The sequence below is a fragment of the Alosa alosa genome, chromosome 9, assembly GCF_017589495.1.
Source record: "Alosa alosa isolate M-15738 ecotype Scorff River chromosome 9, AALO_Geno_1.1, whole genome shotgun sequence".
Taxonomy (NCBI): Eukaryota; Metazoa; Chordata; class Actinopteri; order Clupeiformes; family Clupeidae; genus Alosa; species Alosa alosa.
In genome coordinates this window covers 15,568,950-15,589,622 of record NC_063197.1, presented here as the reverse complement: position 1 = coordinate 15,589,622, position 20,673 = coordinate 15,568,950, and the positions used below count along the sequence as shown (strand labels likewise).

General features: G+C 41.0%; 2 protein-coding genes across 6 annotated transcripts; both read left to right on the top strand.

Moving 5' to 3' along the window:
• The first annotated feature begins 941 nt into the window (after positions 1–941).
• mob3c (MOB kinase activator 3C) lies at positions 942–5,664 on the top strand. Of its 5 annotated transcripts, XM_048252473.1 has the most exons (5): positions 942–1,309; positions 1,738–1,864; positions 3,429–3,944; positions 4,512–4,714; positions 4,948–5,664. In XM_048252473.1, exons 3-5 carry the CDS (start codon positions 3,527–3,529, stop codon positions 4,975–4,977), a joined length of 651 nt encoding a protein of 216 aa, XP_048108430.1. In that variant the 5' UTR covers positions 942–1,309; positions 1,738–1,864; positions 3,429–3,526; the 3' UTR covers positions 4,978–5,664. The 5 variants fall into 5 exon arrangements, with proteins under 5 accessions (XP_048108430.1, XP_048108428.1, XP_048108429.1 ...); XM_048252471.1 differs by lacking the exon at positions 1,738–1,864; XM_048252472.1 differs by lacking the exon at positions 942–1,309 and having other exon boundaries at positions 1,319–1,864.
• Positions 5,665–6,026: 362 nt separating this feature from the next.
• mknk1 (MAPK interacting serine/threonine kinase 1) lies at positions 6,027–20,288 on the top strand. Its single transcript, XM_048252470.1, has 14 exons — positions 6,027–6,140; positions 6,959–7,021; positions 7,940–8,033; positions 8,153–8,254; positions 8,442–8,539; positions 8,679–8,758; positions 8,857–8,930; positions 9,038–9,142; positions 9,239–9,294; positions 9,997–10,092; positions 16,105–16,299; positions 17,368–17,532; positions 17,795–17,838; positions 18,167–20,288. Exons 1-14 carry the CDS (start codon positions 6,093–6,095, stop codon positions 18,387–18,389), a joined length of 1,443 nt encoding a protein of 480 aa, XP_048108427.1. The 5' UTR covers positions 6,027–6,092; the 3' UTR covers positions 18,390–20,288.
• Positions 20,289–20,673: the final 385 nt, after the last annotated feature.

Below are 20,673 nucleotides of genomic sequence, written 5' to 3'. Positions count from 1 at the left end.
TACTAATTTCAGTGGAATTAGTTATTTTAACATTATTTGATCATTTGTTCATAGTTGCTGATATCATTCTTCTGGTAACCCCAAAGACTGCATTTTTGGGGGAGCCAGTATTCAATTTCTACAGTACTCAGTAGAAATCAGCCATCCACTCTCTTATCTCACTGTACAACCATTCACTTGCAGTTCGGCCAGCAGTTATCAGTGCACACCTGGTCCAGTTGTGAATAGGTGTGGTATACAGCAAACACTTTCAACTCAGACACAGGGCTGGAGACTTCCTGAAACCCATACAGAAATACAGAAGAATAGGCAGGTCATTTGAACCATAGTGACCAGAACGTTGATACTATCTTTTCTTATCGTTTGTGTTGCTCGATGTTCTCGGAATATTTGTTCCAAAAAAGGGATAAACAAATGTACTCTTGACAGATTTTAGAGAGTTTATCTGATGTCATTTCACAGGAAAAATAGATGATGACTGCTCATATCTTCAGTTACATTGAAATGTGTTTTTTTTTTCATAATGAATAGTCACTGTGTTGGTGCTGAGATGCAGCAAGCGAGACATTCATGTTGCTTTAATCAGTATTCCTGTGAAGCCTGTGGAAATAACTTTCTCTGCCTGGGGAAGAATACTGAAAACTGAGTCTACTTTGGGCTCTGTGTGTGTATGTGCGTGTGTGTGTGTGTGTGTGTGTGTGTGAGAGATAGAGAGGAGAGAGGGATGAGAGGGGGGCACTAGAATGGGAATGAGTAAGGAGGAGCAGAAGGAGGGTCTGGGACGGCCTCTTGGTTTCACTACCCGCAACTCAGAGTTCCTCCCCCTCCCCTCCTCTCAAACTTTATAGTTCTTCTCAAGACACACACACACACACACATACACACACACACACACACACACACACACACACATGCGCGCACACACACGTACATGCACATGCATGCACGCAAGAGCACACAGTCACAGACAGTGGTAGAAGGGGGCCAACCAGACAAAATCAGGATATGACATCATTCCCAGGAAGAAAGGCCAAACAACTTTTTTTCTTCGTCTTTAACTTTTTCCCCCTCCTTTGCTGTGCTGTGGTGTGTTGTGTTGTGTGCCACTGAGTAAGTTCGGAGCCTCCTGGTCTGGTTTAGTCTGGTGCTGTCTGAAAGGGAGGGAGTGTCCGGAGGCACAAGAGGGGACAAATCAAATCAGTCTCCCGTTCGTGGGGAGTTCTATTTGAGCCACTGACACAGGAATTCTCCCGAGCCTTCCCACGACTCGCCATAACATTCCAAACCATTCAAGTGGGACTCAGGCCAGGTACTGTAGGAAAATCTCTTTTATTCTGTCTCTCTCTCTCTCTCTCTGTCTCTCTCTCTCCATCTTGCTTTCTTTGATGTCTTTGTCTCAACTAGCTTATCTGTTGCAGACTCACTTTTAAGGCAATAGTATGAAAGCATTCATTAACCAATGAGATTTATGAGACCTTTCAAGAATCTATATAGCTCAACTTTTGAACGTGACCAGATAAGTTGATGTCACCTCAAGAGGGACATAATGGCTAAAACAAATGCTACTGAGGAAGAAGTTGGTCAAACTAAGACTGTTTTTATAAGGTGCAGGACGGCAACATTGACCCCACTCATAGCGTCAGTAAACGTGTATGTCAGAGGAGTATAACCATTTGTATTGTGGGGGAAAGAGTAAGTTTGATCAGCTGTCTGTTTAGAAAGGTTCTACATTCTCAGGCCTCCGGCTCCAGACCAGTTTCAAGATCTGGAGTTTGCAGAATCGGCGAAGACTCTTCACGAGGCTGTCACAGTGTCACTCCTCCATAAGGCTTCAGTGGAGTGCAACAGAGGGCATCACAAAAATGTATGGAAGACAGACTGTAGATGAAACTGATGAGAATTCCTTAAATAGCATACATTTGTGGAGAAGACATTATTCTGCGCAATAAAGCATTGTCCTTTGACCAGTAATGAGTGACAGAACTGCCATATGGTATGCGTCAGATAGTTTTTGTTTTGGTTGCACAAGCATGTCTTGCGCTGTTGTGGATGACTGGTCTGAGGCAGGTCTGCAGCTGATGACTTCCTAATGCATGAGCTCTCAATATCTGAATGAGTTTGAAAGACCCCAGAGAAACAAGGCTTGCTAAGGCTTTTCGGACACTCGGGCGATGGGAGAACAAACACAGGAAGTGTCAGAAAGCCGCGATGTAAAACAGGACATGGGTCTCACATGGGAATGTAGCTCTAGTAACTGTAAACTGGGGAATTTGTCAGGTCACAGTTCTCCTCCAGGATGCTGTATGATAGCATCTTTTTGTCTCTGCCATTTATCCTTATCACACAGCACAGTAGTTTGTTTATTGTTTATCTTATCTGGATTGTTTTCTCCTTAATATCCATCTGATGGCCCTAGAAGGCAGTACTTGTTCACATACTGGGGGCTTTGCTCTATACATACCACCCTATCCATCTTACAGGTCCAAAGGGTACCAAATGGGTAACTGGTACGTACACCCCTCCAGATTAAAGCTTATTTGCTATCTCAAAAGAATTAGACATTTCTCATCCCTTTCCCTGATTGTAATCTAATGATTTCCCTCTTTAACATTTGCTGTGCCATGCAGAAATGTCAGATCCATTTGAGGCGATTTGATTGCTGTTGATCCCTTGGGAAGGCTAATGTGTAGCCATTATCTTCCTGATAGACTCCAAGCTAATTGCTGTTCAGAAAGGGCCCATATCAAGAGCATCACGGCTGTTTTGTCATTCAGCCTTGCCTTCTTTGCTTTGCTGTTTTCTGCTGAGGTCTGTAATGTAATGTAATGTGTTTAAGGTTTCTGACATGTGCTCTGTACACATAAACACATCACAGCTTTCTGTGTGAGCTAATACAAAGGAGGTTAAGAGAGAAGACAGAAGGGAATAAGATATATTGTGCTTACAGATAAAAACAGCTTACTCCATGGGTATTCATGGACACATAGCTCTGAAAAGCATGCCTCTAATTTACTAAATTACGTATGAAGCCCTGTGTAGATTGGACAGCTCTATTTTTGTGCTTGGAGTTATATCCTAATTTCATTTCAGATCTTGTGACAATCGCAGAAAAGATGTTTAGGGTAATCTACTATAATCCTTTAAAACATGTGAATACCATCTGATTCTCAAGACACAACCTTATATTAAGCTATATCATAAACTTTATTTTGTTGGTATAAATATAAACTATATTTATTTGGTACTTTTAGGTTGAAAAAAAAACAATGGATGGCATCAGTAGTGATTCAAACATATTTTGACTTTTGTCTTGATTCTTGACTTGCAAATTAATCATTGAAGGAAATTATAGAACTTCAAAATTGTTTGAAGTTTATGTGATACTGTGTTTCTTTCAATGTATCAACATGTGTCTTATTTCCACTTAGGGAGGGTCCTGTTGCTTCCATTGTCCACAGCATGAGATAACATTTCTGAAAGCGCTCTTCACAACATTCCTGTTGTTCTACTTTGGCAAAAAAACAAGATGAACCTCTGCCTTGGGCAAGTGTTCAGCAAAGATAAGACATTCAGGCCACGGAAGCGCTTCGAGCCTGGCACGCAGAGGTTTGAGCTGTACAAGAAAGCCCAGGCCTCACTCAAGTCGGGCCTGGATCTGCGCAAAGTGGTTCAGCTGCCTGAGGGCGAGAGCCTCAACGACTGGATTGCCGTGCATGTGGTGGACTTCTTCAATCGCATCAACCTCATCTATGGCACGGTCAGTGAGTTCTGCTCCGAGCGCACCTGCCCTATAATGTCCGGCGGCCCGCGCTACGAGTACCGCTGGCAGGATGGTGACCACTACAAAAGGCCCACCAAGCTACCCGCGCTGATGTACATGAACCTGCTCATGGACTGGATCGAAACGCTCATCAATAACGAGGACATCTTCCCCACAAGAATAGGTGTGTGTGTGTGTGTGTGTGTGTGTGTGTGTGAGACGTTTACAATTTTGTTTTTGAATTTCCAATTAACCTCGGAGGTTGGAGGCTTGTCATGGCAGTTGACAAGTGGACACAGCAAATCACTGATGGTCAAGCCCCAAGAGGCTGCTGTTAGCTCTGAGGCACTTGACGTCAGTCCAGCAAAAGGCCAACAGCACATCAGATTGGTTATGTAAATTATTCCATGAGTGGGCTGTGATGCTTTGGCACTGAATGAATCGAGACTGACAGTCATGTTCCATGTTCTGTGTGTGTGTGTGTGTTTGTGTGTGTGTGTGTGTGTGTGTGTGTGTGTGTGTGTGTGTGTGTGTGTGTGTGTGTGTGTGTGTGTGTGTGAATGACTATGTATGTCAAAGTGGAGTCACAAAGAGGTTAATTACACAGTGGTCAAATGACATTTGAAACAAATTGTCATCTAGGAGTCAGTTACAGATGTGACATAGAGCCTATTTTTATGTGTTTGTTTGTTTGCTTGTTTGTTTTTCATTGCATTCCTCCCAATGTAAACATGGTATTCTCTTTGTTTAGGTGTTCCTTTCCCAAAGAACTTCCAGCAGGTGTGCAAGAAGATCTTGAGCCGACTGTTCCGAGTCTTCGTCCACGTGTACATCCACCACTTTGATGTTATTTGCAGTATGGGGGCAGAGGCTCACATAAACACCTGCTATAAACACTACTACTTCTTCATCTCTGAGTTCAGCCTCATCGAACACTCAGAGCTTGAGCCTCTGGTGAGTGGGATATGAACAATGGGATATTTAGAGATTATTGTACCATGGGCAGACATTTGGGTTTAGGTGCAGACCAGACAAATTACAAAAGTAATTATGTTTATTGATAATTGTCTATGTTTATTGTATAAAAGATGATTTTTGAACATTTGCCTTACTCTGAAGTGAGTAGCTGTTCAGATTATTTTGATGTTGTTTCTAATCTAGATTTATCCTATATCTTCCAACAACAGAAAGAAATGACAGAAAAAATCTGTAACTAATGAGCAAGTAACTCATGGAACCATTGTACCAATGGACCACCAGCATCACACCAAAAAACGAAGATCCAAGCAAGCGGACAGTAGGTCTAGCATAGGCCTATACTTCAGGAGACCTAGGCTAATTCATTCTGATGATGGCTTGCCTTTTTCTTGACTTTCTTATTACAGTGATAATACTTTATTGATGCTGTTTCTGAAACTGTGGTATCCTCTGCTGTTTCTTAAACTTTGGTGTCTTTTTTCCAGCTTATTTATGCATGTTAAGTTTCAGTACATTTTTGGACAGCAAATGTGATTTAGTTTTTTTCATATAAAATGTTTTTTTTTTCTGCATGACTTTTATAGCAGAAATGATGAGCCGAAATTCTTTAACTACAGAGCCTACACTTGAATCATTAACATTCCAGTGTTGTATGACACCATTTGGGATAGGCACAGCGAACAGTGACAACAGGCTACCAAGACAGTTGTTTCCACTTAAGTATTCATCAATATGTACTTGTTCTAGAAGTGCCAGATATCCAGTAGGCTGGTTTTATTTATTGTTCAGATTAAATCTCAGCTAACCTTCAATTGTTGATTTTGGTACCATGCTTAAAAAGCAGTGTATAGGCCTAATGTATAATTTGTCATGTTGTTGTTGTTATTGTTGTTTTTAATAATAAATGCAGTAGCCTAGCCTGTTAATTGTATTGTCTGAATATGTCTACGCACACACACACGACTGAATTCTTATGAGGAAGAAGAATGGGGGTGGTGACATGTTGATAAACATTTTACGTTATAGGGCGGTTTCACTGCCTTTATTTAGCACTGAATCAGTTTGGCCTACGTGTGAACCTTTTGTATGCTAGTGACACCTTAACATTCTCCAATCCCATCTCAACAACACCTGTAGAAACCTGTCTGTGATGATGTAATGTAGAGGTCTGACTTGCAACCTTCTAGCGACATCGACGTGTACTTTCCCCAAATATGACGCAGAATCATTCTCTGTGTTGGACCAATAGGAATCAGGAATTCTCCACAGGGGTGGGACTGAATGATGTTTTTGCTTTTGCCGTTCATCTGCAGCGCGCGCCAGGAATCACGAACAGAGACGCAATGCACAGGGAATGGCAGAGGGGCTCACTATCGATTCATTTGGACATTCCATATCTCAGGTTTGATTTATAACTTAAACTAAATAAGTATATTATAATAAAGCAGACTTATATTATAAATGCAATTGTTGTAAATACGATATCTAACTGTCGTTGTGACTGATAAATCGTTGATATTATGCTATGTTATGCTAACGGCCGTTATGAGGACGGACGGACAGACTTCAAATTAGTCGGTCATCATTTGTTCATTGGTTATTTTATTTTGGTTCAGATTTACACTATATATACTATGTAGTGATTTTCATACGCGTAGTTTATTAACAGTTCATGTAGTGGTCAGCAATGCTGCTCACCAAAGCTAATGTTTAGTAGAAGCGCCCCGCTCTAGCAAATCCATTTACTGGGCTATTCATTCTGAGATTAAAGAGTCCGTTATCTCCTAAACCATATATTCTTAGGTAGTCCAAACCTCACATGGGGGAAAAAATGTAGCTAGCCAGCAAACATTAAGTTAACTTACCTACCTAACGATCGCCAGTGCGACAAGTGGTTTGAGAGGTTAACGTAACCTACCAAGTTTGCTAGCTACGGGATTACTATTAATACATTGCCAGCTAACGTTACTTGCTACACTGAGCTAATTTACATGTTTATTCTCAGACCCCTGCCAATTCTTAGTTTGGTAGGAAGGTTTATAGAGTTTAATTCAAAAGTTTAGCATATCTCGCGGGAAAGTGTTAAAGGGTTAAAAGTCAGTTATCTGTGAAATACTTTGCATTGCAAAGGTTGCAAGCCAGTGCCTGCATCACGGTAGTAATTTATCTTCAAATCTCCCGTTGCCTGTGGCTGATTCGGGACTGTTCTTTGTGTTGCAGTTAGCAGGGATGGTGAGGCACAGCCAGATTGCCGAGCTGCAGGCTTTCCAGTATTCCCTTCAGGTAACATTCAGTAAATCTACTGTGTGACATTCCAGTTTTTACCATGCCCATGTCAAAAGTGTATTTGTTGGTCAATGTGTAATGTAGGCTAGTTCTACTAACTCTAACTGCTAACTGAATTGTGGCTGCCTAACAGTATTTTACACTGACAATCCATTCAATCCACTACACAAACCTGTAATCTAATGTTTTTATGGCCTTGGTTGGCTTTTAAACAAATATTGATTGTATAAATCAATCTTTGAAGGTATCACCTAATTTTTCCCATGGAAAGGTTATATCATAAATAAATAACTGACTTGGCCAGAGAGCCTCTGTAAGTTCACTTTATCTGGCGGCCCTGTCTAACTTCCTGTAAACTCACGCAACACTGTGGCAGGCCTAACATACTGAGTTTGAGGAAAGTATTGCATCAGCAGAGGTCATCAGCATATCTGAGCGGAAGTGTTAACACACTCTCTTTGATGCCCTGAAAGTGCAAATAGTACCAGGAATCTCCCCGGGTCAATTTAGGACTGACTCATAATCTCCTCCTCACCTCATCTCCCATCACTTTACTGCCTTTGGATGGCTGCCATGTAAATAGATGGTCTTCTTTTAATGTCACAGACTGGGCTGTGCTGCTCTTTGTAATTACACAGCTCACTGGCTGTTTGTATCCAGAATATAGCTCCCCGCAGTTTATGAGTTTGCTGCAATACAGAGCTGGAACTTTGTCGTTTATTGTTCGTACTATGAAACCTCACACAATGCTGGCTGTTATTCTTGCTCTTTATTTTCACTTTTTGTTTCCCCCCTCTCACTTTTTAACACCATCACTCTCTCCCTCTCTCTTTTCTTGACTTGTTATATTAGGGCTCCCACATATGTGTGTAACTTGCGTTTACTTTCTCTCCTGCATCCCTCTTGCCTCCTCAGAGCAACTCTGCGGCGTCAGGCTCAGTGGGGGATTGCCTACAGGCCGGTGGTCCCTCTGCTCAGGAGCCAGCTTGCTTCCCCCAGGCCTCCACAGGTATCCCCTCACACCAGCCAGCTTCTGAAAATGAGCTTTTACCTTTGCCCAGACACATCTCAGGGCAGACTCTGAATGTTTTCTTTTCTTTTCTTTCTTCGTCGTCTTGTTGTTTCTAGCCATGGAGGCCAGCAAGCCTGTGGACATTGCGGAGCATCCTATGCGGAAGAAGAAGAAGAGGAGGACCAGAGCCACAGACAGCTTCAGTGGAGCATTTACTGGTACGGATTTTAGGAAAGGCTATCATCTCAGAGATTGGACTGGAAATTTGTTTTTTTGTCAATTTGCACCATGTTCACAGTTGGGTGCTTAAGAAATGTTAACATTGGAATTATGTTCCCTTATCCTGAAGTTCTTTTGAAAGGTTAAAGGTCATGTTTTTTTTGCCTCCTCTCTCCCCTCCTGTAGATCTGTACAAGCTGACTGAAGAGATGCTCGGACAGGGAGCCTACGCCAAGGTGCAAGGTTGCATAAGCCTGCAGAATGGGAATGAGTATGCTGTGAAGGTGAGCGTCTATTTGATCAAGGCCGTAGGTTCCCTTACATAAAACATGGCACCTATCTTTCTTTCGGCGAGTGGAAAATATGATTATTTGTAACCCTTGATCCTCGTACTAACCAGTGGTGTGTCATTGCCTGTTGTAGATCATTGAGAAGAAGGCTGGACACAGTCGCAGCCGGGTTTTCAGGGAGGTGGAAACACTCTACCAGTGCCAAGGCAACAAGTAAGAGCTCTTTAACTGTTTACCAAGATAAGCTAACTCTTAAAGCTGTCACATTCATTGGGGATGTGTTTATTCATGCTGAGTTTTTGTGGTCCTAGGAACATTCTGGAACTAATTCAATTTTTTGAAGATGATAATTGCTTCTACTTGGTGTTTGAGAAGTTAAAAGGAGGTATGTTCTATGTTAATTCAGGCTACCAGAGACACTACTTTATTACATATCACATTGTAGTACTGTACTGTTTATATAACATTTAACTTATTTTTTTCTATGTGAAGGATCTATTCTGACCCACATCCAGAACCGTAAGCACTTTGATGAACGGGAGGCCAGTCGAGTGGTTAGGGATATAGCTAAAGCGCTCGACTTCCTTCACACCAAAGGTAGAAATTGTGCAAGTTTCCTGTGTGAGCTGAACATAATATGCAACATATATTTGCAATCTTCAGTTTTGTAATATGTGTGTGTCATATACACAGGTATTGCTCATCGTGACCTCAAGCCTGAAAACATCCTGTGTGAATACCCTGACCAGGTAAAAGGCTTTCAACTGCAGATTGCTAACTCCTATAAACTATCCAACTGTCCTCTCTAGTAGTAAATGTTGCAGAGTTCAGGTGAAATACAATTCAATTGATACTATGGACAAGATGTGACACGACAACATTTTGCTACGAAGTCGGTCACAGCACTTCTGAGGAATTTTGGGCTAGTTGAAAGGCTTGGCAGTTACCCTCATTCTCAGTTTCAGTTACACTCTTTCCAACCACACTCGCCACATCAGAGACAACTGCTGCTTCATCTTTTGCAACTGTAATCTGTCTTACACAATTTGAGCATGTTGAGTAGGGTGGCAACTGACAGTATTTTCATTGTTGATTTAATCTGTTTCTTTTCTCAATTTCCTCGATGACTCAATTCATTGTTTGGTCTGTAAACTTTCAGAAAATGGTGTAAAAGTTCAATGATTTGAGTGATCAGTGTTTACAAAAACCAAAGAATTGGCCCCAAAGGTTTTAATTTGCCAACAAACCAGAGATATTCAGTTTACTGTCACAGAGGAGTAAAGAAATCAGAAACTATTCATTTTAACAAATTTAAGAAGCTGGGATCATTGTCTGATTAATCCATTACCAGAATAGTCAGCAATTAATTTAATAGTTCATTTTCTACACTCTAATTGTTGAGCATGTATATATTAGTGTGTAACTCCATGTGATGTTCCCTTCTCGCGCAGGTGTCTCCAGTGAAGATCTGTGACTTTGACTTGGGGAGCGGTGTGAAGTTGAGCAGTGCCTGTACCCCCATCACCACCCCTGAGCTCACCACACCTGTAAGTCCCTGCTTTCTGACTGTAACGAGGTTTAAAGGAGCTATGGGTCGAATTTAAAGTAAAGGCCGCACAGGTGAAGTAGTAGCAGAAAATTATAGTCATTCTGTGTAAACTAGCAGTGACAATGAAAAGGCAGAGGTTATACTGTCGTTTCTCAACTATTAGCTGCGGCTTATACATTGATTTTGCAAAATGTCTTCAGCTATGACGTTAATAATACACGGGGGGCAGTTAACCCATTCGTGCTGGATGCTGCACGACGCAACATTCTATCTCCCGTACGGTGTTCATTTTAGGACATCCTCAGACTCAGGTGTCAGACTCAGAAAAACATCGGTCATCTTCAGACAAAACTGCCTCAGCGTCAGAAAAACCTCTGTCATCTTCAGACAAAACTGCATCAGCGTCAGAAAAACCTCTGTCATCTTCAGACAAAACTGCCTCAGCGTCAGAAAAACCAGACTCCGAAAAACATCTGTCATTTTCAGACAAAACTGCCTCAGCTTCAGAAAAACTTCTGTCATCTTCAGACAAAACTGCCTCAGCGTAAGAAAAACCTCTGTCATCCTCAGATAAAACTGCTTCAAACCAAACTGCCTCAGAAAAACATCTCTAAGGAGTCAGGTCTCAGAAAAAAACGCTGTCAGAAAAAGTGGAGTCAGGTCTCAGAAAATCAGGTCTCAGAAAAGTATTAAGTATTAAATAAAGACAAATGTGCTATGCCATGATGTAATACCATATAATACCATTATAAAACGTTAGCAGTTGTCATTGTCATTGCACAACAATAATAGACAGACATAAAGATAGACAGGTACTTGAAATGTAATCCCCAGGGGACAATAACTGCAGCGTTGTTGAATTCATTTGATATGAGATGTTATCTTAACTTATTTAGAGAAATGTGCCTTGTTGTTGGTACCTGCTATTTCATGTATTATCATAATGGTATTATATGGTATTACATCATGACATAGCACATTTGTCTTTATGGGGTTTGGGAATAATGATGTGATGATAATGATGCAGGTTTCTTACTGGTAGGTAGTGTACAACTGGGAAATGGTTAGCAAAAGTAAGAAATAATGGTCCAGGTGTCGCTCTGGACTTTCGTGGGTGGAAAAATGTTTAACCCACTTTTCCCTAGCTCATTGAATGTACCGTAATCCTACCTAAAAACAAATTATTTTGCTGTATGTAGTAATGTGAAGCTTACTCGAATGTGCCTTTACAGCAGCTGCTAATGTTACTAGCTAAGTGAGGTTAGCTAAGTTACATCCATGGATTTCCTACAATGTGTATACCATTGATCACTTTCTACCTTTTACTTATAATTTCTACATCTAACCAAGCACCAAATATAACATGCCAGTGACCAGGCTTGAATTTCACCATTCTGGGGGCAAGGCCACTTGGCCTTCAGTTGGGCATATTTGGTGGGGGGCACAAAGGCCACATGGGCACCAAGGCCAAAGTTAACTATACAGTAGTAGGCTATAAAAATGATCAAAGTTGTATTTAGCCTATTCACTGCAGTAGACCTGCATCATTGTATGAAACATAACAAAAACATGAAACATGACATATTACATATAACTGTAAATCATCTGATCATCTAATAAAAACAGATATCTAGGCTATATATAACATTTATTTTATATTTGGCCTGTTATGAAATCATGTATTGAACAATTTAAATTTAAGCACAGCTCATCTTTAAGAAACTCAAATAGCCTAGATGCATGCTTAGCATTTTGTGATCAGGCTACTTTCATAAACTCTTAGTCAGCTGTCCTCTGATTTACCAATATCTAGGTGATATTTGTAACATTTATTTTGTATTTGGCCCGTTATGAAATCGTTTAGTGGAACAATTTAAACACATTGTAAAACTTAAAGCCCAAATTTGGAGACATCAATGCATGCCTAAATTTACTGCAAATTCAAAACTGGATTACTCTGGAACGCTAACTGTACAGGGGATTGCTTTACACCTTTATGTTCGGGTAAGGTCTGCTGTTTATTCTGATATGTGGTTTGTCATGTGTTAAAAGAAGGGTTCGTAAAGTATTCCACCGAGATGAATGGGTAGGGAGATCATGGACGAAAAACCTTCAGTAGAATGTATGATTAAATTGAATTATATTATTTACTTTTCTCATGAACCGCTCAACACAGCAATTATCGGCTAACATCGCTTAAAAGCTGAGAAAAAGTTTTTCATGTGACATCACTTGTGATGTCTGTGTGATGAATAGGCTACTTCATGAGTAGTTCAACTGAGAAGAATGGGTGAATTTGGACGCACTTTCTTGGCGATGTCACTTTCTCCACTGCGTAAAAGACTAAATTAATTTGGCGCTGTGAATGCTAAGATTATTTTGACAGGCCAGCAGCCTAAATAAAAATCGCTATTAGTAGGACACAAAAAGAATATTGAAAAAAAACCAAGGCCACCGGGCCTGTAAACCTATGATTTTCAAAGGGGCTTCACGTCGGCCGTCGGTGGCGCCGGAAATTCTTACCCTGCCAGTGACAGAATAACGATTAAGCATAATATTAAACTCACCGTTCTGTATCCGTCGTCTTCTTCTGTCCCCACAATAACTTTTCATTTGAGACTTTTTCGTCTTTTTCTTTTTTTTCTGACAGCGTTTTTTCTGAGACCTGATTTTCTGAGACCTGACTCCACTTTTTCTGACAGCATTTTTTCTGAGACCTGACTCCACTTTTTCTGAGGCAGTTTGGTTTGAAGCAGTTTTATCTGAGGATGACAGAGGTTTTTCTTACGCTGAGGCAGTTTTGTCTGAAGATGACAGATGTTTTTCTGAGTCTGACACCTGAGTCTGGTTTTTCTGACGCTGAGGCAGTTTTGTCTGAAGATGACAGAGGTTTTTCTGACGCTGAGGCTGTTTTGTCTGAAGATGACCGATGTTTTTCTGAGTCTGACACCTGAGTCTGAGGATGTCCTAAAATGAACACCGTACTCCCGCCTGTTGCTGCATAGCGCAACATTGACTCTCCCGCTGGTTGCTGCGTAGCGCAGCATGCTTTTTATTTCATGTTTATAGGTGTGCAGAGGCTTAGATAGTAAGGTTTTGGTAGACGTTGACAATTCTTTGTATTTTTTCAGAAAACCCTCAGGAAATAAGGTTATTTAGTCTAGAATGCCACAGGATTCTATAGGCGTTTTTAGCAGGCATTTCAGGAGTAAATGGGTTAATATGGTATTGATATGGTTTTGTTTCTTTTAACTTGCATAAAACACTGTCCTGCGGCTTATACACAATGCGGCTGATACACAGGAAATTACTGTAGCCTAATTATGGGAAATGACATAAAATATGGTATGCGACCTACATATCTGCTGTATGCTTAAATTTAGCAGATGATGTTTCCGTTAATAATAATAATAATAATAAAGCTTTATTTGTATAGCACCTTTCATACACAGAATGCAGCTCAAAGTGCTTTACATTTGAAACATGTAACACAATAATAGTCAGTCAGTCATTATCAATCACTTTTCTTTGCTGTTTATGTTATACTCAGCAACATATAAAAAAATATAGAAAATGACGCCATAAGACTGGCAGCCTTAACCCTCTTACCCCCACAAGCACGCCATATGGCAACTGTGGCAAGGAAAAACTCCCATATTCCAGGAAGAAACCTTGAGCAGAACCTGACTTAATAGGGGAGCCCATCCGGCTTCTGGCTGGCTCGCCCTCAATAGTAGCAGATGTAGAATAATCTGAAAATGTAGTCTACAGGATAAGATGAGTTAACTAAAAGCTTTCCTGTACAGGTATGTTTTCAGATCTTTTTAAAATATTTACTGAACTCGCCTGCTTGATGTACAGAGGCAGGGTGTTCCATAGTTTGGGGGCATAATGGATAAACGCAGCTTCTCCACTTTGTTTGTGGAGCACTTTGGGGTGCGATTAAAAGATTAGAATTGGATGATCTAAGTTTCCTTTGTGGTTGATAAGATATTAAAAGCTCAGAGATATATGAAGGTGCTATGCCATTCAGAGCTTTGTAAGTAATTAACATAACCTTAAAATCAATTCTATAGGAAATAGGGAGCCAGTGCAGTTCAGCCAACACAGGGTGATGTGTTCTCTTCTTAGTCTTAGTTAAAAGTCTAGCCAAGAGTTCTGTATGAGTGCCAATTTCTTTAGATGTTTTTGGGAAGACCAGTGAAAAGTGCATTGCAGTAGTCTAACCTGCTAGTGATAAAGGCATGAATTAGCTTTTCTGCATCTTGTTGAGTTAAAAAGGGCCGCACTTTGGCAATGTTTCTCAAGTGGAAATAGGCTGTCTGAGTAACTTTACTGATATGGGGCTTAAAACTTAACTCTGCATCTAAGATGACACCGAGGCTTGTTACTTTTGGTTTGACCTGGTGTGCCAAGTTCCCCAGATTACTAAGAATAATATCTCGCTTTAGTTTTGGTCCAACCAGAAGTACCTCTGTTTTGTCATCATTTAGTTTCAAAAGTTTTTGCTCATCCACTGATTAATGGAGGTTAGGCATGCAGTGAGGGAGCAAAGGCCATCTGGGTTAGTTGGCTCCACAGAAAGATACAATTGGGTATCATCTGCATGAGCTGTGGAAGTTTACATTATGCTGACTTATGACGTTTCCCAATGGGAGCATATATAGAGAAAAAATAGCAGGGGACCAAGGCAGCTCCCCTGGGCCACACCAAAAGGCAAGTCATGTTTTTCAGATACATGATCTCCTAGACTGATATAAAAATCTCTGCCAGTAATGTAGGTTTGAAACCAGTTTAGAGCATTATCAGAGAGACCCACCCACTTTGCAAGGCGGTGAATTAGGATGCTATGATCAATGGTGTCAAATGCCGCACTCAAATCCAGAAGAATAAGGATTGAGACTTTGTTTGAGTCGGTAGCTAGTCTGAGATCATTGACTATCTTTTACTAGAGCCGTTTCTGTGCTGTGATTTGATCTAAAACCTGATTGGAATTTTTCAAGGATACTGTTTTCGTTGAGGAAGGTATTTAACTGATTGCAAACAACTTTTTCAAGTACTTTGCTCAAAAAAATATAGATTTGATATAGGCCTGTAGTTGCTCAGATTGGTATGGTCAAGTTTTGACTTTTAAGTAAAGGTTTCACAACAGCGGTTTTAAAAGCAGTTGGAAATATACCTGTTTCTAATGAGGTATTTATTACCTTGAGAAAAAAAGGGAGCTAAGCCTTCATATACTTTTTTGAGGAATGTAGTAGGGATTGGATCTAAAACACATGTTGAAGAGCGGTTTGAGTTATAATTTTACCAAGCTCAGATTGAGTAATAGTGCTAAAGGACCTTAATTTTGGGGGCTGTTTTTGGGTGTACTATCAAACATATTACTTGTGTTACCAATAGCCTCCCTTATAGAAATGACTTTGTTTTTTGAAGAAGTCTGCAAATTCTTCTGCATCTTAGAGAGGATGCCTGACTGAGTGTGTCAAAAGGTGTTTGATGCAATAGCCTATCAATGGTAGAGAACAACACCCTAGAGTTTCTACTGTTTTCAGCAATTACCTTAGAGAAGTGGTTCCTCCTCTCATTCCGAATAGCTCTATTATAATTTGCAATTTTTTCTTTTAGAATGGCACGGTGAACCTGTAACTTAGTTTTTCTCCATGTTCTCTCAGCTTTCCTACATGATCTTTTTAGATCATGGATATTTTCGTTCATCCAAGGTGTCAGTTTGCTACAGGGCCTTTTTTTTTTAAGTAGTTTCCTCTTGCAGGACTTGAATTTGACTTGCTGTACGAGTTTGAGAAGCAAAGGTTTTTGGTCAGTATTTTAAAATCTTAGTCATTTTGTGAGGACAGTGAAGCTAGTTAACCAACAAAAAATGTACATGCTCCTGGATACATGCAACAGAAATATTTGATATTTGTAATATATCATCTGTTCATATGAATGACCGGAAATAAACACTTGCCCCTTTGCTCCCTCAACCATTCGTACTTCCTTCTGCCAACAGTGTGGGTCTGCAGAGTACATGGCCCCTGAGGTAGTGGAGGTGTTCACAGACGAGGCCTCGTTTTACGATAAACGCTGTGACCTTTGGAGCCTAGGGGTCATCCTCTACATCTTACTGAGCGGGAGCCCCCCCTTCACCGGTCACTGTGGGACGGACTGCGGATGGGACCGCGGAGAGGCCTGTCGCGCCTGCCAGGTATGATGTCCTACTTTTGACCTTGCGTTGTTTAATCATGAGGGAGAAAATGTGGATTTAATTGTGGGTTTAAGTGTACGTATAAATGTGGATTTAGGTGCAGATTAATGGGATTTAAAATTCCTTCATCAATCATAAACGCCTGCCAAAAAGCCGAGCCGGAAAAGGGATGGGAAATCTCTGGCTAAAAATGTCCCATCTGGCTCTGTGTGGTGACTCTTTATCTTCCAAGGTAGTGAGGATTTGCTACATAGCAACATCTGTGGGGTATACCGTTATAACGTCAAATAAATCGATTGTCATCAGATGGTATGCATGTCCATAGTGGCATATTTGCACGCACAACACTGTTAAAGCGCCTGCGAGATCCAAAGTGTTTGTAGAGGCGGAGCTCCACCTTTAAGATATATGACAGAATCCTACACTTGAGAACTTCGTTTTTTAAGATAATTGATTGGTCAGTAGGTGGTAGTTTTACACCATTTGAGCTATAACTCAGCACATAACCTGCTCCCGACCAGGTTTGGTTGGCAGCATAAGACACCATGGTGATACAGCGACGCTAAAACAGAGCCACTTTCGTGTCACAGCATACCCTGGCTTTGAGCGCAACATACCTCGCTAACCCACTAATTGAGATTCGTAGTATAGCCCACTGCTGCAAAGCATCTTTTCGTATTCAAGATTAATGTTTTTAATTCAAGTCTCTGACTAATCTAGCTCTAAACTATACTCATGAGGCTTGCGGCATAAAAACACAACAAGCCACAGGGTCTGGTAACTCAGGCAGACTGTGTGAATTTGGTGAAAGGTTGATCATTTTGCTCAATAGTCATGTTTGGCTGGAATCATCAATGGCTCGATTTCAGCCCCTATGTTGTTCCCGGAACATTGTGTTTCCCAGAACACTTACAAAATCATGACTGTGTATGAACAGGTGTGGTGTTTGTTTGTTTGTTTGTTTTTAAAGACAATAGTCATTTGCCAGTTTTCTGAATTTGCCAAAAATTGTACATGATTATAATCACGGACCGCACCTTTTATGTGGACTATCGTTTCTTTTTCCAGAACAATCTGTTTGAGAGCATCCAGGAGGGGCAGTATGAGTTTCCAGATAGGGACTGGGCCCACATCTCTGATGGGGCCAAAGACCTCATCTCCAGGCTGCTGGTGCGAGATGCAACACTGCGCCTCAGCGCTTCCCAGGTCCTACAGCACCCTTGGGTGCAGGGAGTGAGTACAGAGCCTGGCTTGTGCTTGTGTTTACATAAACACCGGGCATTGCTGTAAAAGAGCTTAATGCTTAGTCAATTTTCCCTGAATAAACAATGGTTGATGATTATGATGATGATAATGAGTCATAATTGGCAGATGCCAGGTCCAATTTGTTCCCAAAGCATCTTACAATATTAATTTGTTATGTTATCTATGTACCTTCCATTGAATCATTCCATAATCCTTGAACTGTCACTGTTTCTGTCCCATTGTGTTCTAGACTGCTCCAGAGAGAGGCCTTCCAACTCCACACATCCTTCAAAGGTAATTTTGATACTTTAACATTCTTTGATTTTGGAGTTCATGCAGAAAGCATGCTCATTTTCAATCTGACTCTTCATGCTATCTTACAACTAGAGACTTACAACTTTTTTTTTTTGTGGTGTAAAAATTGGTTCCAAAATGTGGTGTTTGTGGGTCTACAATAGCAAACAAATGTGTAATATGATCTGAAACAGTTGAATTGCAATTTGGATCTAACGGAGTTGCGATAGTTGCTAATCGTGACTGCGAACAAAACCTTAGATGTTAAAAACAAAAACGGCAGCAGTTTCTTGACCTTTTGGTCCCTGTTTGTGTCAAATGCCCACAGGAACAGCAGCACCAAAGACCTGACGCAGTTCGCTGCGGATGCAATCGCCTTCAACCGGCAGCTGTCCCAGCACGAGGAGGAGTGCGAGGACGCCAGCGCCTTGGTGGTCTGCTCCATGAAGCTGTCGCCCCCCTCCAACTCCAGGCTGGCCCGCCGCAGGGCACAGTCCAACGCCCTCCGCTCCCGAGACTTCCTGCCCACGGCCGAAGAGCCCACAGCGTGAGAGGCGACCCCCCCCAACCCCCCCCCAAACACACACACACACACACACACACACACACACACACACACACACACTTCAGCCTCACCAAGTCACTAAAGAACCCCACCCAGGTGTCCTCTGCCCCTCTTCCATTCCCACCTTGCCCTGTTCAGAACTGAATTTGGATGATGCTGAGCTCAGGTTTGTGTTTGTGGGCCCAAAAGTCTTATCAGGAGACAAAAATGAAAAACAAACAAACAAAAACAAAACAGAACAACAGGTGCCCTATTTGAGCAGCTCAGTTGCTTTACACCATCTTTACTCACCTCAGGTTCTAGAATATTCTTCTCAGCTTTCATGTAAAAGGACTTAAGAGACACCTGTCGACAGTTATTTGACAAGCATTTTGATTACAGTTACTGAATGATTTTTTTTAAATTAAGCTATCTGTTAAGCAATGATCTTTATTAAGCATTGTTGCAATTGTCAATAACAGCTTGGTTTTAATGATATGGCCAGTATTTGTCGGACTATTAATTCAGAAAATCCGACTGCTTTTGTTTCATATTTATTGATTTTATATAAGAGGTAAGAAAGGTGCTTGCAATGTTACGGTTGAAACGAGGAAATGTGTTTATTTTTATATAGTTGTGTTAAATTGTGTTTGTTTCTGTTACTCAAAACTGTCTGTAGCACCCCATGTTTCCAGTCCATATCATACTCCTATTGCTGAGCCTCTAGAGGGTGGCAAACAGGCCACCGTAGTCACAGTTGATGACATCAGTTGGGACAGGTGTCATTATTGTCAACCTACTCTACAACTCTTCAAAATCATTACCTCAGAATCAAATTGCACACAATTTTTTGCACATACTTTTGATATTCAAATTAATGTACAAATGTCGGCTTACTATTTTCCAAGTGGGTTGCATATTTAAGGAAGGACGGTGCCACATAGTCTTAACTGTATTTGCACACCTATGCTCACCACTAGTTTTATCAGAATATTGGGTTGTATTAGATCATAGTATGTGTTTTTACTTTATTTTTTGGTAATGGCAGTCATGGAAAGCCTCAGAAAGGCACTTACCCCACCCCCACCCCACCCCCCACCCCTTCTCCTCTTGAACCACAAACCTGTTTGTCTTTCCTATGTTTTGTATATATGTGTATTAGTGACACATTAATGTTGTGTCTTTTAATTTTAGTGCTATTTGCACACAACAAAAATTTGCCAAAGTAGGATAATTCATCTACATGGCTTCAATATTTTTTTTCTTTCTTTTATCCGAGTTATGAATGATGAACTCCACTTCTAGCTCCAGTGAAATGCTGTTGTCAACTACATTGAGCGAAGGGATGAACCATGCTATTGGCCCATGTTTTACCTCTACACTAATAAAGAACCATGGGCATCAGCTGGTGAACATGAATGCACCAGCTGATGTGCATATGTTGCCTTGTGCATATGTTCCGTTTTTTTTTTTTGGCAGATTGGTGATACTAACAGGAACCCCTACGCAAAGGCAGATGTTTTAAATGTCATACGAGTTCTCATCCTGCTCTAAATGTGCTCAAACAAAGAACACAGTGGCCCCTGCTCTGGGTCCTCTTCCGACGTTCCTCAAACAAGGTTACAGGGATTAGGCTTACACTCTCCTGAAGTTAAGTGGTCATGCCAGAACAAGTGATATTTAAACATTATTATTTGTATGTAGGCCTATTTTTATTTTTTCAAAGCCCCCTGCAGACTGGAGAGGAAGAGAGAGTTTAGAGTGTAGAAATCCTGAGAAATCCCCATAAGAGGAGTCTGATGAACCATGACACTTCCAGACGTTTTTTCATTGAAAGGTGAGGCATGACAACTGGTATTGCACTTTTGACATGGAATTATGAATAAATCATTACATCTTTTTGACAGATGCTGTATGTGTGTTTTTTCCCATTGTCAAATTGAAGTGAGAATGGGCTGAACTGCAACAGTTTGAGCAAATCCGTATTTGAGGGGAAAAGTCATTCGATTGTTGAGGGCACTGATAGGAAATCTCATTTCCTACACCCAATTAATTTTATGTATAACCCACTAATGTGAACTCTGTGTACGCGGATGTCTCCCAGTTGCCATGGATACAGAATCCCTATTGCAACTAAGCAGCATTCATGGCCAGCCTCAACCCAGCAAGAGAAGGCTGTCTCAGCCCTACATTATCAGGTAGGTTATCACTATGGTGCATGTGGCTTTTCACTAAACACAACGTTGAATGAGACCAAGCATGGCTGATTTGGAAGGCGCACTCTGAACTCA